Raw genomic sequence first — 14,669 nt, 5'->3', positions numbered from 1 at the left:
GGGCCATACCGGGTCCATACTGGGAGGGATAGGGGCCATACTGGGAGCACTGGGGCCATATAGGGGCCATAATGGGAAGGGGTGGGGTCATCCTGGGGTCAAACTGGGAGCACTGGGGCCATATAGGGGCCATAATGGGAAGGGATGGGGTCATATTGGGGCCATACTGGGAGCACTGGGGCCATATAGGGGCCATAATGGGAAGGGATGGGGTCATATTAGGATCATACTGGGAGCACTGGGGCCATATAGGGGCCATAATGGGAAGGGATGGGGTCATATTAGGATCATACTGGGAGCACTGGGGCCATACTGGGGCCGTACTGGGAGGGATTGGGGCCATACTGGGAGCACCAGAGCCATATTGGGGCCATACTGGGAGCATTGGGCCCGTATTGGGGCCATAATGGGAGCACTGGGGCCATATTGGGGCCATAATGGGAAGGGATGGGGTCATATTGGGGTCATACTGGGAACACTGGGGCCATACTGGGGCTATAATGGGAGCACTGAGGCCATATAGGGGACATAATGGGAAGGGATGGGGTCATATTGGGGTCACACTGGGAGCACTGGGGTCATACTGGGATGATATTGGGGCTGTACTGGGAGCACTGGGGCCATACCGGGTCCATACTGGGAGGGATAGGGGCCATACTGGGAGCACTGGGGCCATATAGGGGCCATAATGGGAAGGGATGGGGTCATATTAGGATCATACTGGGAGCACTGGGGCCATACTGGGGCCGTACTGGGAGGGATTGGGGCCATACTGGGAGCACTGGAGCCATATTGGGGCCATACTGGGAGCACTGGGGCCGTATTGGGGCCATAATGGGAGCACTGGGGCCATATTGGGGCCAGGGGTAATGGGTTTAGGGTGGAGTTATGGGGTTTGGGGGGCTGGTAATGGGGGTTAGGGTGGAGTTATGGGGGCTGGTAATGGGGTTATGGCAGAGTTGGGAGGACTAGGGGGGGCTTATGGGATTAGGGTGGGGGTTGGGGGGCCAGTAATGGGATTAGGGTGGAGTTATGGGGTTTGGGGGGCTGGTAATGGGGTTATGGCAGAGTTTGGGGGGTTAGGGGGTGGTTTATGGGGTTAGGGTGGGGGTTGGGGGGCCGGTAATGGGGTTTGGGGGTGGGTAATTGGGTTAGGGTGGAGTTATGGGGTTTGGGGGGCTGCTAATGGGGGTTGGGGGTGGGTAATGGGGTTAGGGTGGAGTTATGGGGGTTGGGGGGCTGGTAATGGGGGTTAGGGTGGAGTTATGGGGTCTGGTAATGGGGTTATGGCAGAGTTTGGGGGGTTAGGGGGTGGTTTATGGGGTTAGGGTGGGGGTTGGGGGGCCGGTAATGGGGTTTGGGGGTGGGTAATGGGGTTAGGGTGGAGTTATGGGGTTTGGGGGGCTGGTAATGGGGGTTGGGGGTGGGTAATGGGGTTAGGGTGGAGTTATGGGGGTTGGGGGGCTGGTAATGGGGGTTGGGGGCTGGTAATGGGGTTAGGGTGGAGTTATGGGGTTGGGGGGGCTGGTAATGGGGGTTGGGGGTGGGTAATGGGGTTAGGGTGGAGTTATGGGGTTTGGGGGGCTGGTAATGGGGGTTGGGGGCTGGTAATGGGGTTAGGGTGGAGTTATGGGGTTTGGGGGGCTGGTAATGGGGGTTGGGGGCTGGTAATGGGGTTAGGGTGGAGTTATGGGGGTTGGGGGGCTGGTAATGGGGGTTGGGGGTGGGTAATGGGGTTAGGGTGGAGTTATGGGGGTTGGGGGGCTGGTAATGGGGGTTGGGGGCTGGTAATGGGGTTAGGGTGGAGTTATGGGGTTTGGGGGGCTGGTAATGGGGGTTGGGGGTGCGTAATGGGGTTAGGGTGGAGTTATGGGGTTTGGGGGGCTGGTAATGGGGGTTGGGGGCTGGTAATGGGGTTAGGGTGGAGTTATGGGGTTTGGGGGGCTGGTAATGGGGGTTGGGGGTGCGTAATGGGGTTAGGGTGGAGTTATGGGGTTTGGGGGGCTGGTAATGGGGGTTGGGGGCTGGTAATGGGGTTAGGGTGGAGTTATGGGGGTTTGGGGGACTGCTAATGGGGTTCTGGCAGAGTCAGGGGGGTTGTGGGATGGGCAGTGGGATGTGGTGAGAGTTGGGGGGCTGTGGGCGGACTGAAGGGGATTTTTGAGGTCCTCCCCCCCCCCCCCCTTTCCCCATAGGGCACCTTCACCCCCGCCAGCGACGCGTGGGCTTTTGGGGTGACGCTGTGGGAGGTGCTGACGCGGTGCCGGGAGCAGCCCTATGGGGCACTGAGTGACGAGCAGGTGATCGCCAACGCCGGCCGGCACTGCCGGGGCCATGGGGAGGTACGAACTGGGGCCATACTGGGGCCAACTGGGAGGGGGTGGGGCCATATTGGGGCCGTACTGGGAGCACTGGGGCCATATTGGGGCCGTACTGGGAGCACTGGGGCCATATTGGGGTCATACTAGGAGAACTGGGGCCATATTGGGGCCGTACTGGGAGCACTGGGGCCATATTGGGGTCATACTGGGAGAACTGGGGCCAGACTGGGGCCAACTGGGAGGGGGTGGGGCCATATTGGGGCTGTACTGGGAGAACTGGGGCCATATTGGGGCCGTACTGGGAGCACTGGGGCCATATTGGGGCTGTACTGGGAGAACTGGGGCCATATTGGGGCCGTACTGGGAGAACTGGGGCCATACTGGGGCTAACTGGGAGGGGGTGGGGCCATATTGGGGCCATACTGGGAGCACTGGGGCCATATTGGGGCCATACTGGGAGCACTGGGGCCATATTGGGACCATACTGGGAGAACTGGGGCCAGACTGGGGCCAACTGGGAGTGGGTGGGGCCATATTGGGGCCGACTGGGATGGGATGGGGCCATATTGGGGCCATACTGGGGCCAACTGGGAGGGGGTGGGGCCATATTGGGGCCGTACTGGGAGCACTGGGGCCATATTGGGGTCATACTGGGAGCACTGGGGCCATATTGGGGTCATACTGGGAGAACTGGGGCCATATTGGGGCCGTACTGGGAGCACTGGGGCCATATTGGGGTCATACTGGGAGCACTGGGGCCATATTGGGGCTGTACTGGGAGAACTGGGGCCATATTGGGGCCATACTGGGAGCACTGGGGCCATACTGGGGCCAACTGGGGCCAACTGGGATGGGATGGGGCCATACTGGGAGCACTGGGGCCATACTGGGGTCACACTGGGAGCACTGGGGCCACACCGGGGTCATACTGGGAGCACTGGGGCCACACCGGGGTCATACTGGGAGAATTGGAGCCATACTGGGAGCACTGGGGCCAACTGGGATGGGATGGGGCCATACTGGGAGCACTGGGGCCATACTGGGGCCGTAATGGGGGCACTGGGGCCACACCGGGGTCGTACTGGGAGCACTGGGGCCATACTGGGGCCAACTGGGGCCATACTGGGATGGGATGGGGCCATACTGGGAGCACTGGAGCCATACTGGGGTCATACTGGGAGGCACTGGGGCCATACTGGGATGGGATGGGGCCATACTGGGAGCACTGGGACCAACTGGGATGGGATGGGGCCATACTGGGAGCACTGGGGCCATATTGGGGCCATACTGGGAGCACTGGGGAATACTGGGGCCAACTGGGGCCATACTGGGATGGGATGGGGCCATACTGGGAGCACTGGAGCCATACTGGGGTCACACTGGGAGCACTGGGGCCACACCGGGGTCATACTGGGAGCACTGGGGCCATACTGGGGTCATACTGGGAGCACTGGGGCCATACTGGGAGCACTGGGACCAGCTGGGATGGGATGGGGCCATACTGGGAGCACTGGGGCCGTACTGGGAGCACTGGGGCCATATTGGGGCCAACTGGGATGGGATGGGGCCATACTGGGAGCACTGGGGCCATACTGGGGTCACACTGGGAGCACTGGGGCCACACTGGGGTCATACTGGGAGCACTGGGGCCAACTGGGATGGGATGGGGCCATACTGGGAGCACTGGGGCCATACTGGGATGGGATGGGGCCATACTGGGAGCACTGGGGCCATATTGGGACCCTACTGGGAGCACTGGGGCCATATTGGGGCCATAATGTGGGCACTGGGGCCACACCGGGGTCATACTGGGAGACACCGGGGCCGTACTGGGAGGCACTGGGCTGAACTGGGCCATACTGGTGGCGCTCCCCCCCCCCCCCCCAGTTCCTGCCGTGCCCCCCCGGCTGCCCCCCGGCGCTGCACGCGGTGATGCGGCGCTGTTGGGCGCGCGATGCGGCGGAGCGGCCGTCCTTCGGCGTCCTGCACCGCCTGCTGCGCGAGCTGGGATGAGCCTTCGGCCTCGGCGAGCTTCCTCTTCCTCCTCCGCTTCCGCCTCCACTTCCCCTTCCGCCTCCGACACTTCCTCCTCCTCCACGTCCTCCTCTTCTTCCTCCTCCTCCACTTCCTTCTCCTCCTCTTCCTCCTCTTCTTCTTCCCCTACTTCCTCCTCCTCCTCCTCCTCCCCTTCCACTTCCTCCTCCTCTTCTTCTTCCTCTACTTCCTCCTCCTCCTCCACGTCCTCCTCTTCTTCCTCCTCCTCCACTTCCTTCTCTGCCGCTTCCTCCTTTTCTTCTTCCTCTACTTCCTCCTCCACATCCTCCTCTTCTTCCTCCTCCTCCACTTCCTTCTCCTCCGCTTCCTCCTTTTCTTCTTCCTCTACTTCCTCCTCCTCTCCCTTTTCCACTTCCTCCTCCTCTTCTTCTTCCTCTTCTTCCTCCTCCTCCTCCTCTTCCTCCTCTTCTTCTTCCTCTACTTCCTCCTCCTCCTCCCCTTCCACTTCCTCCTCCTCTTCTTCTTCCTCTACTTCCTCCTCCTCCTCCACGTCCCCCTCTTCTTCCTCCTCCTCCACTTCCTTCTCCTCCTCTTCCTCCTCTTCTTCTTCCTCTACTTCCTCCTCCTCCTCCCCTTCCACTTCCTCCTCCTCTTCTTCTTCCTCTACTTCCTCCTCCTCCTCCACGTCCCCCTCTTCTTCCTCCTCCTCCACTTCCTTCTCCTCCTCTTCCTCCTCTTCTTCTTCCTCTACTTCCTCCTCCTCCTCCCCTTCCACTTCCTCCTCCTCTTCTTCTTCCTCTACTTCCTCCTCTTCTTCCATGTCCTCCTCTTCTTCCTCCTCCTCCACTTCCTTCTCCTCCTCTTCCTTCTCCTCCTCTTCCTCCTCTTCTTCTTCCTCTACTTCCTCCTCCTCCTCCCCTTCCACTTCCTCCTTCTCTTCTTCTTCCTCTACTTCCTCTTCTTCTTCCATGTCCTCCTCTTCTTCCTCCTCCTCCACTTCCTTCTCCGCCTCTTCCTCCTTTTCTTCTTCCTCTACTTCCTCCTCCACATCCTCCTCTTCTTCCTCTTTCTCCACTTCCTTCTCCTCCTCTTCCTCCTCTTCTTCTTCCTCTACTTCCTCCTCCTCCTCCCTTTCCACTTCCTCCTCCTCTTCTTCTTTCTCTACTTCCTCCTCCTCTTCCTTTTCCACTTCCTCTTCCTCCTCCTCTTCCTCTTCATCCTCCTCCTCCTCCACTACCTCCTCCTTCTCCACTTCCTCTTCTCCTCCTCCACTTCCTCTTCTCCTCCTCCACTTCCCCTTCCGCCTCCGACACTTCCTCCTCCTCCACGTCCTCCTCTTCTTCCTCCTCCTCCACTTCCTTCTCCTCCTCTTCCTCCTCTTCTTCTTCCTCTACTTCCTCCTCCTCCTCCTCCTCCCCTTCCACTTCCTCCTCCTCTTCTTCTTCCTCTACTTCCTCCTCCTCTTCCTTTTCCACTTCCTCTTCCTCCTCCTCTTCCTCTTCATCCTCCTCCTCCTCCTCCACTTCCTCCTCCTCCACTTCCTCTTCCACCTCTTCCACTTCCTCCTCCTCCACGTCCTCCTCTTCTTCCTCTTCCTCCTCCCATTCCTCCTCTTCTTCTTCCCCTTCCTCTTTCTCCTCTTCTTCCTCTTCCTCTTCCTCCTCCCCCTCCTCACTTCCTCCTCTTCCTCCCCTTCCTCCTCCCCTTCCTCTTCTTCTTCCTCTACTTCCTTCTCCTCCTCCACTTCCTCTTCCTCCTCTTCTTCTTCTACTTCTTCCTCCACTTCCTCCTGCTCTTTCTCTTCATCCTCTACTTCCTCTTCCTTCTCCATTTCTTCCTCCTCCTCAACTTCCTCCTCAACTTCCTCCTCCTCCTCCTGTTCCTCCTCTTCATCCTTCTCTTGTTCTTACTCTACTTCCTCCTCCTCCTCCACTTCTTTCTCCTCCCCTTCCTCCTCCTCTTCCTCTTATTCCTCCTTGACTTCCTCCTCCTTGACTTCCTCCTCCTCTTCCTCCTCCTCTTCCTCTTCTTCCTCCTCTTCCACCTCCATTTCCTCCTCATCTTCCTCCTCCTCTTCTTTCTCTTCTTTTTCCTCTACTTCCTCCTCCTCCACTTCCTCTTCCTCCTCCACTTCTTCCTCCTCCCCCTCTCCACTTGCTCCTCCTCCTCCTCTTCCTCTTCCTTCCTCCTTCTTTTCCTCCTCCTCTTCCTGCTCCTTTTCCTCCTCCTCTTCCTCCTCCTTTTCCTCCTCATCTTCCTCCTTCCTCCTCATCTTCCTTCCCCTTTCCTCTTCCCATTTCCTCCTCCTCTCCCACCACTGAGCCCCCCTACCCCACTCCCACATTACCCAGTGGGAGAAGGGGGGTGGGGGGGGGAGATGCACATTAATTAGCACGGCCTAATTAACGAGGGCCCGGTTCATTAACTGCCATGGGAGGGGAGGAGAGGGGAGGGGCTGTAAATACTGAGCTGCCAAAATGGAGTTTTTTTTTACACTGTTGTCACTGTGTTGTTTTGGGGGGACGTTTGGGGGACATTGGGGACATTGGGGACATTGGGGACATTTGGGGACATTGGGGGACAATGGGGACATTGGGGGACAATGGGGACATTGGGGACATTTGGGATATTGGGGGACGATGGGGGACAATGGGGGACATTGGGGACATTCGGGATATTGGGGGACGATGGGGACAATGGGGGATATTAGGGGACAATGGGGGGCAATGGGGACATTTGGGGGACATTGGGAGACATTGGGGGACAGTGGGGGACATTGGGGGACATTGGGGAGAGTGGGGACATTGGGGACATTCGGGATATTGGGGGACAATGGGGGATATTGGGGGACAATGGGGGACATTGGGGGACATTGGGGAGAGTGGGGACATTGGGGACATTCGGGATATTGGGGGACAATGGGGGATATTGGGGGACAATGGGGGGCAATGGGGACATTTGGGGGACATTGGGGACATTGGGAGACATTGGGGGACAATGGGGGACATTGGGGATGATGGGGGACAATAGGGGGCCATGGGGACATTTGGGGGACGTTTGGGGGACATTTGGGGGACAATGGGGGACAACTGGGGATATTGGGGGACATTGGGGGACAATGGGGACATTGGGGACATTCGGGATATTGGGGGACAATGGGGACAATGGGGGACAGTGGGGACAGTGGAGACATTGGGGGACATTGGGGGACAATGGGGATATTATGGGACAATTGGGGACATTGGGGGACAATGGGGACATTGGGGACATTCGGGATATTGGGGGACAATGGGGGCAATGGGGGATATGGAGGATATTGGGGGACAATGGGGGACATTGGGGGACAATGAGGGATGATGGGGGACAATGGGGATGATGGGGGACAATGGGGACAGTGGAGACATTGGGGGACATTATGGGACTATGGGGACAATGGGGGATATTGGGGGACAATGGGGGATATTGGGGGACAGTGGGGACAATGGGGGCAATGGGGAATATTGGGGGACAATGGGGGACAGTGGGGACAACTGGGGGACAATGGGGGGCATTGGGGGGCAATGGGGATATTATGGGACAATTGGGGACAATGGGGGACAGTGGGGGACATTGGAGACAATGGGGGACAATGGGGGACATTGGGGGACATTGGGGGACATTATGGGACTATGGGGACAATGGGGGATATTGGGGGACATTGGGGGACAATGAGGGACGATGGGGGACGATGGGGATGATGGGGGACAATGGGGACAGTGGAGACATTGGGGGACATTGGGGGACATTATGGGACTATGGGGACAATGGGGGATATTGGGGGGCAATGGGGGATATTGGGGGGCAATGGGGGACATTGGGGCGCAATGGGGGACAATGGGGGACAATGGGGGACGATGGGGACAATGGGGGATATTGGGGGACAATGGGGACAGTGGGGACAATGGGGGACAATGGGGGACATTGGGGGGCAATGGGGGACATTGGGGCGCAGTGGGGGACAATGGGGGATATAATGGGACGTTGGGGGACAGTGGGGATATAATGGGGCAATAGGGGACAATGGGGGACAATGGGGGACAATGGGGGACACTGAGGGACAGATGTCATGGTGACTTTGGGGGGGGGGGAGGGGGGAGGCGACTCTGATGACGTCACACCCCTCCCCCCACCTCCCTGCGGTGACTCAGAGCATTGGAACGGTTCCCCCCCCCCTCCTCCCCCCCCCCCCCCCCTCCGCCTCCTGGGGTTGTGCAATGTGGGGAAACCCCATAGGAATGGGGGGGGGGGGGGGGGGGGAGGTGACGGTGGGGGGGGGGTTGGGGTCTATGGGGGGGGGTCTATAGGGGGGACGTGGGGGGGCTGTACCCTCCCAGAGACCCCAAGGCATCTCCTATAGCCCCCACCCCTCCCCCCTGCCCCGATGTTGTTCCTATAAACCCCCACTCTATATAGACCCCCATGGACCCCTATACGACCCCTACAGACCCCATGGGAACCCTATAGACCCCCATGGACCCCTACACGACTCCTACAGACCCCATGGGAACCCTATAGACCCCCATGGACCCCTATACATCCCCTACAGACCCCTTATAGAATCCTATAGACCCCCATGGACCCCTATACGACCCCTACAGACCCCATGGGAACCCTATAGACCCCCATGGACGCCTATACATCCCCTACAGACCCCTTCTAGAACCCTATAGACCCCCATGGGCCCCTATACAACCCCTACAGACCCCTTATAGAACCCTATAGACCCCCATGGACCCCCGTGCATCCCCTACAGACCCCCTATAGAACCCTATAGGTCTCTTATAGGCTGGATAAGACCCCCATATATAACCCTATAGATCCCCCATACAGCTCCTACAGAACCCTACGGATCCCCATAGCCCTGTATAGCCCCCTACAGACCCCTATAGACCCCATATAGCCCCAATAGATCCCCAGAACTCCCCTATATCCCCGTATATGGAACCCCTATAGCGCACTATAGACCTCCCACAGGCCCCTATGGACCCCCCATAGCCCAATATGGCCCCCCCATATCTCCCCATAGTCCCTTATAGACCCCCTATGTCCCCTATAGACCCCAATAAGGAATGGAAAATCCCCACCAGGCCACGCCCCCTCCCGGGTAAGCCCCGCCCACTTCATGCTCAGCCCCGCCCTCCACCCTCGAGGCCACACCCCCACCCCACTCACAGCCAATAGAAAGCCGCCACGCCCACCCGGCCGCTGCACTCTCAGCCAATAGCAAGCCGCGGCGGGCCCGCCCGCCCGCTCCGCTATAAAAGCGCCGCTCTGAGGCGCACCCGCCATTTTGATTGGAGGCCGCGAACGAAGAGTAATGGCGACGACAGCAACAACAGCGGCGGCGGCTCCGGGTGGTGTCTGGGGGGGTCACGGCGGCCTCACCCCGTCCCCTCCGCGGTATTTCACCTTCGAGATCCCCCCGAGCCCCAGCGGGACCCCACGGCCGCGTCGTCGGCACCGCCGGGTCCTGTATCCACCCGTGGTAAGCACCCCCGCCGCCACCAGGGGCCCCCTTTTCTGTGAGGAAATTGGGGATGGAAGGCACCCCCTCCCCCTCCCCTCCCCCAGGACCCCCATTTCTATGAGGAATTTGGGATAGAGACCCCCCCCTCCCTCAGGGACCGCCATTTCTGTGAGGAAATCGGGCTGGAGGATCACCCCCGCCCCAGGACCCCCATTTCTATGACGAAATTGGGATGGAGGATCACCCCCCCCCCCCGCCCCCCCCCCCCCGGACCTCTATTTCTATGAGGAAATTGGGGTAAAACCCCCCCTACCCCCTTCTCCCTGCCCCAGGACCCCCATTTCTATGATGAAATTGGGATGGAGGGCCGCCCCCCCCCGCCCCTCTGGGATCCCCATTTCTATGAGGAAATGGGGATTAAACCCCCCTTTCCACCCCCCCCAGGACCTCTATTTCTATGAGGAATTTGGGATAAAGACCCCCCCCCCAACCTCGACCCCCATTTCTATGAGGACATCGGAATGGAGCCCCCCCCCCCCCCCCCACCTCCCGCTCCTCCCTCAGAACCCCCATTTCTATGAGGAGGTGAGGATGGAGACCCCCCTGTCTCACAGGACCCCATACCTCTCCCCTGCATCCCCCAGGGACCCCCCTATTTTTGTCAGAAAGTGGGGATGGAGACCCCCTTCCCCCCCCCCCCCCCCTCCCCCAGGACCCCATTTCTATGAAGAAATGGGGGTGGAAGTCCCCCTTCCCCCAGGACCCTCATTTCTGTGAGGAAATCGGTTGGAGGACCCCCCCTCCTCCAGGACCACCATTTCTGGGAAGAAATTGGGATGGGACCCCCATTTCTATGAGGAAATGGGGATGGAGGACCCCCCCAGGACCCCCATTTCTGTCAGGAAATACCCCCCAGTTCTGTGGGGTCCCAATTTCTGGGGGACCCCACATAAGACCCCCCCCCAACCCCCATTTCTCTGCGATCTTTTCCATGGGGCCCCCTCTATCCCCCCCGTCTCCTTCCCCCCATCTTCCCAAAGCCCCTATTTTGGTGGGGGGGGGCAGGAACAGACCCATTTCCTCGGGGGGAGGGGGGGGGTGTTGAGTCACAACCCTATATGAGTCACAGCCCCACGTATTGCAATGGGGGGGGGGAGGGAATTTCCCCTATCCGGTCACGTTTTTCCTTTTTTTTTTAGGTGTCTTAACTCAAATCTGGGGTGTTATTTCCCCCTTAGAATGACATTTCTCCTCTTTTTAGGACTTCTTACCCCCAAACTAGAGCAAGATATCCCCGTCTGTATTCTGTTTGCTCATATTTTATGCTTTTTAACCCAAAATTAGGGCAGTATTCCCCCCCACCCACCCCTCCAAATAATAATTTCCCTCATCTTAGGGTTTTTGAAACTAAAACTGGAGCTGCGTTTCCCCCTGGAATTACATTTTCCCTCATTTTAGGGCTTTTAACCCCAAATCGAAACAGTATTTTGGGGGCAACGATTGGCATTTCAGGGGGTTATTACCCTGAAAATAGAACCCGAAATTGGGAAATTTTCCCTTAAAAGTACATTTTGTCACTCAAGGATGATAGTTACCCTCGTTTTGGGATTTTTTAACCCCAAATTAAGGCAGTAATTCCCCTCAGGGTGTTATTAACCCATTAAACCTCACCGAAGCAACCAAAAATTGGGGGATTTCCCTTCAAACTATTATATTTGTCCCCTCAGGGGGGGACTTCCTTCATTTCAGGAGTTTTCAACCCAAAATTTATTAACCCATTAACCCCAGCAGCTGATTAGGCTCAGATTGGCTTCGCTCTCAGATGGGTCCCCTCTCCACAAACACCGAGAACATCACCTTAAATGGGGGAATTTCCCCTTAAAGCACCATTATCCCTCATTTGAAGGCTTTTCACCCCCCCCAAAAAAGCTGTATATTAACCCCTTATTGCCCCCCTCCAGGTACGACGGCCGCCCCCGACAGAAGAAGTCAGCCTGGCCACGCGGCTCCTCCTGGTGTTGTTGGCAGTGGTCGGTGTTCAGGTGTACAGCACGCCGGCGGAGACGGTGACACTCGGGGAGGAGGTGGTGGTGGTGACACCTGAGGTGGTTGAGGTGACAACACAGCTGGGAGGATTGGTGGCGGTGGCACCCGAGGTGGTGGCGGTGGCACCCAAGATGGTGGCGGTGACACCCAAGATGGTGGCCGTGGCACCCAAGATGGTCACGGTGACGACGCAACCGGGAGAGGTGGTGGTGGCGGCGGCACCTGGGGTGGTTACGGTGACGGCACAACCAGAAGAGGTGGTGGTGGCACCCGAGGTGGTGACACCTGAAGCGGTCACGGTGACGGCACAACCAGGAGAGGCGGCCATGACACCCAAGGTGGTTGGGAAGACAACACAACCAGGAGAGGTGGTGGTGGCACCCGAGGTGGTGACGGTGACAACACAACCAGAAGAGATGGCGGTGACACCTGAATTGGTTGGGAAGACAACACAACCAGGAGAGGTGGTGGTGACAACCAGGGTGGTCGCGGTGACGCTCAACGTGTCATCGTTACCACCTCACGTGTCACCGCAACCAACGCAACCCGAGGAGGTGGTTGTGGGGACAGCACAACCTGAAGAAGTGGTGACACCGGAGATGGTCGTGCTGACAACACAACTTGGGGTCGTAGAGCTGCCTGGGATGACTGTGACACCGCCGGTGACAACGTGCCCATCCAATGGGGGACGGGTGACACCCGTGGGAACCTCCTGCCCACGGTTGTTACCGTCTCCAACCCTGCGGGCCTACAACGTCACTGCACACTGACAACCCATCCGGTCACCCTGTTGTCTGGGTGACACCGTACGACTGTCACCTCCACCTGGAGGTGACACCCGGTGCCCTGCTGTGCCTGTTGCTGTGTCACGGTGACACCCACGGATTCGGGGACGCTTTGGGGGACCATCGCCGCGGTAACGGCACCGCGGTGGCACCGAGCACCCATGGGTGCCCCCTACCTCACCCTCAGAGACCTCCTCCGTTCTTTGTGGGTCACGCCGATATTTATTGGTCGTATTTGTATTTATTTAAGGGGTTATTTAATTGTAGGGTATTTAATATTTAACACTATTTATTTGGGGGCTGTTTAACCCCAGTTTTGGGTTATTTATTACAGAAGCTGTTGTTTACAACGTGTGTTGTCGCTGTGTTGTCATTGGAGCACTGCATCCGTGGGGGGGGGGGGGTCCAAACTTAAGGATTTTGTGGATTTTTGACCCAGTTCGTAAGGCTTTATCATGGAACGCCAAAAGAAAAGGCCACGTTTGGGTCAAGAAGTCCCATTTTTAGGTGGAGAAGTCCCATTTTGGGGTCAGAAAAAGGTTTTGGGTAGAAAAGATGACTTGAAGGGGAAAAACACCATTTTTTAGTGAGAAAAAGGCCACTTTCAGTTGGGAAAACACCACTTTTAGGTGGAAAACATGGATTTTTAGGTAAAAAGTAGTTTTAGGTAGAAAAACTCAATTTTTAGGTAGAAAGGACTATTTTTGGAGTGGACAGAAAACTAAGTGGACTTGGAGAGAGTTTCTAGGTGCAAAAGATGATTTTTTTTAACTAGAAAAGGCCGTTTTTGGGGTTGGAAAAAGATTTTAGGTCAGTGAAGACCATTTTTGGGTGGAAAAAGATTGGTTTTGGGTAGAGAACTGGCGTTCATAAGCAGAAAACCACCACTTTTAGGTAGAAAACTCATAGGTAGGGAAATGTCCGCTTTTAGGTTGAAGATGACTTCTCAAGCCAAAGACTGCTTTGTTTTTAGGTAGAAAATAGGTGTTTTGGGGTGAAGAATGGCCATTTTTAGGTGGAAAAGAACGCTTTGCAGAAGGAAGTTTTTAGGTGGAAAAGACCATTTTTAGCTAGAAAACTCTACTTCTCATTCCAAGTTGGACCCCAATTCTGAGGCTGCTCTGAAATAAACCATCACACCAGAACTAACAACAAAAATCTATATTATTTTTTTTCATAAAAAAAAAAACCCAAACAACTGAAAAAGGCCCAATTTTATCTCCCATTTTGGGTACAGAAACGGAGAATTGGGTAAACCCAGCGTGAGCAGCTGCAGCTCCACACACAGTGATGAGTCCGCGCTGTTCAGCGCCAACGTCCCGTGCAGCTGACCCAAATCTGGGTGTTTTCTCCCCATTTTGTGCGGCCCTGGGAGGGCCCCAGAAATCACAGAGACACAAAACAGTAAAAAATAATAATAAAAAAATGATATTGTCCATCGATACCATTCAACCGAACCCGCCCCAAAACCACCCTTCACAATTCACGTTTTTCCAGCAGAAATAGGTGAAAACAACCCCAAAATTACCCATTTTCCTGCTTCAGTTTGTAAGGTTTCTCGGGGACGGCCCGAGGAGATTTGGTAAATCTTGGGGGAAATAGGGCGGGATGAGGAAACAGGGTGGGGAAATGGGGTAAAAAGGGGGTAATTAAGTGGGGAGAAGGATTTAAAAATGGAAACGAAGTGGGGAATTGATTGAAATTGCAGCTGCAGCACCAAAATGGGATTGGAGCGATCCCAAAGGACGTAGGGGTGTTGGGATGGATCCCAGTGGGATTGGGGTGATCCCAATGGGCACAAAGGCGTTGGGATGGATCAGTCATCCCAAGGGGATTGGGGGGATCTCAAGGGACGCAGAGGTGTTGGGATCCCAATGGGATTGGGGTGATCCCAATGGATATGGAGGTGTTGGGATGGATCCCAATGGGATTGGGGTGATCCCCAAGTGTTGGGATCACGATGGGGTTGGAGAGATCCTTATAGGACTGGGGAGATCCCAATGGGACTGGAAAGAT

General features: G+C 56.7%; 2 protein-coding genes across 2 annotated transcripts in view; both read left to right on the top strand.

The window, feature by feature from the left end:
* The window catches only part of LOC112533553 (discoidin domain receptor tyrosine kinase 1), a 42,465-nt gene extending 37,991 nt beyond the window's left edge, over positions 1-4,474 (top strand). The window contains exons 16-17 of the mRNA XM_040656644.1: positions 2,196-2,342; positions 4,209-4,474. Of these exons, the coding sequence (XP_040512578.1) occupies positions 2,196-2,342; positions 4,209-4,334 (273 nt within the window). The 3' untranslated portion in view covers positions 4,335-4,474. The remainder of the gene's footprint in view (positions 1-2,195; positions 2,343-4,208) is intronic.
* A 5,167-nt stretch (positions 4,475-9,641) lies between these two features.
* On the top strand, positions 9,642-13,003 carry IER3 (immediate early response 3). Its single transcript, XM_025155899.3, has 2 exons — positions 9,642-9,840; positions 11,784-13,003. The coding sequence occupies exons 1-2, from the start codon at positions 9,673-9,675 to the stop codon at positions 12,636-12,638; spliced, it is 1,023 nt and encodes a 340-aa protein (XP_025011667.2). The 5' UTR covers positions 9,642-9,672; the 3' UTR covers positions 12,639-13,003.
* Positions 13,004-14,669: the final 1,666 nt, after the last annotated feature.

Source organism: Gallus gallus, assembly GCF_016699485.2.
Source record: "Gallus gallus isolate bGalGal1 chromosome 16 unlocalized genomic scaffold, bGalGal1.mat.broiler.GRCg7b 16_unloc2, whole genome shotgun sequence".
NCBI lineage: Eukaryota > Metazoa > Chordata > Aves > Galliformes > Phasianidae > Gallus > Gallus gallus.
Note: the sequence above shows the minus strand (reverse complement) of the source record. Positions and strands in the feature narration are given on the sequence as shown.

Coding starts and splice junctions, on each gene's coding strand:
- IER3 (XM_025155899.3), top strand. CDS start 9,673: ATGGCGACGACAGCAACAACAGCGGCGGCGGCTCCGGGTGGTGTCTGG. Junction 9,841..11,783: donor GGGTCCTGTATCCACCCGTG/GTAAGCACCCCC, acceptor GCCCCCCTCCAG/GTACGACGGCCGCCCCCGAC.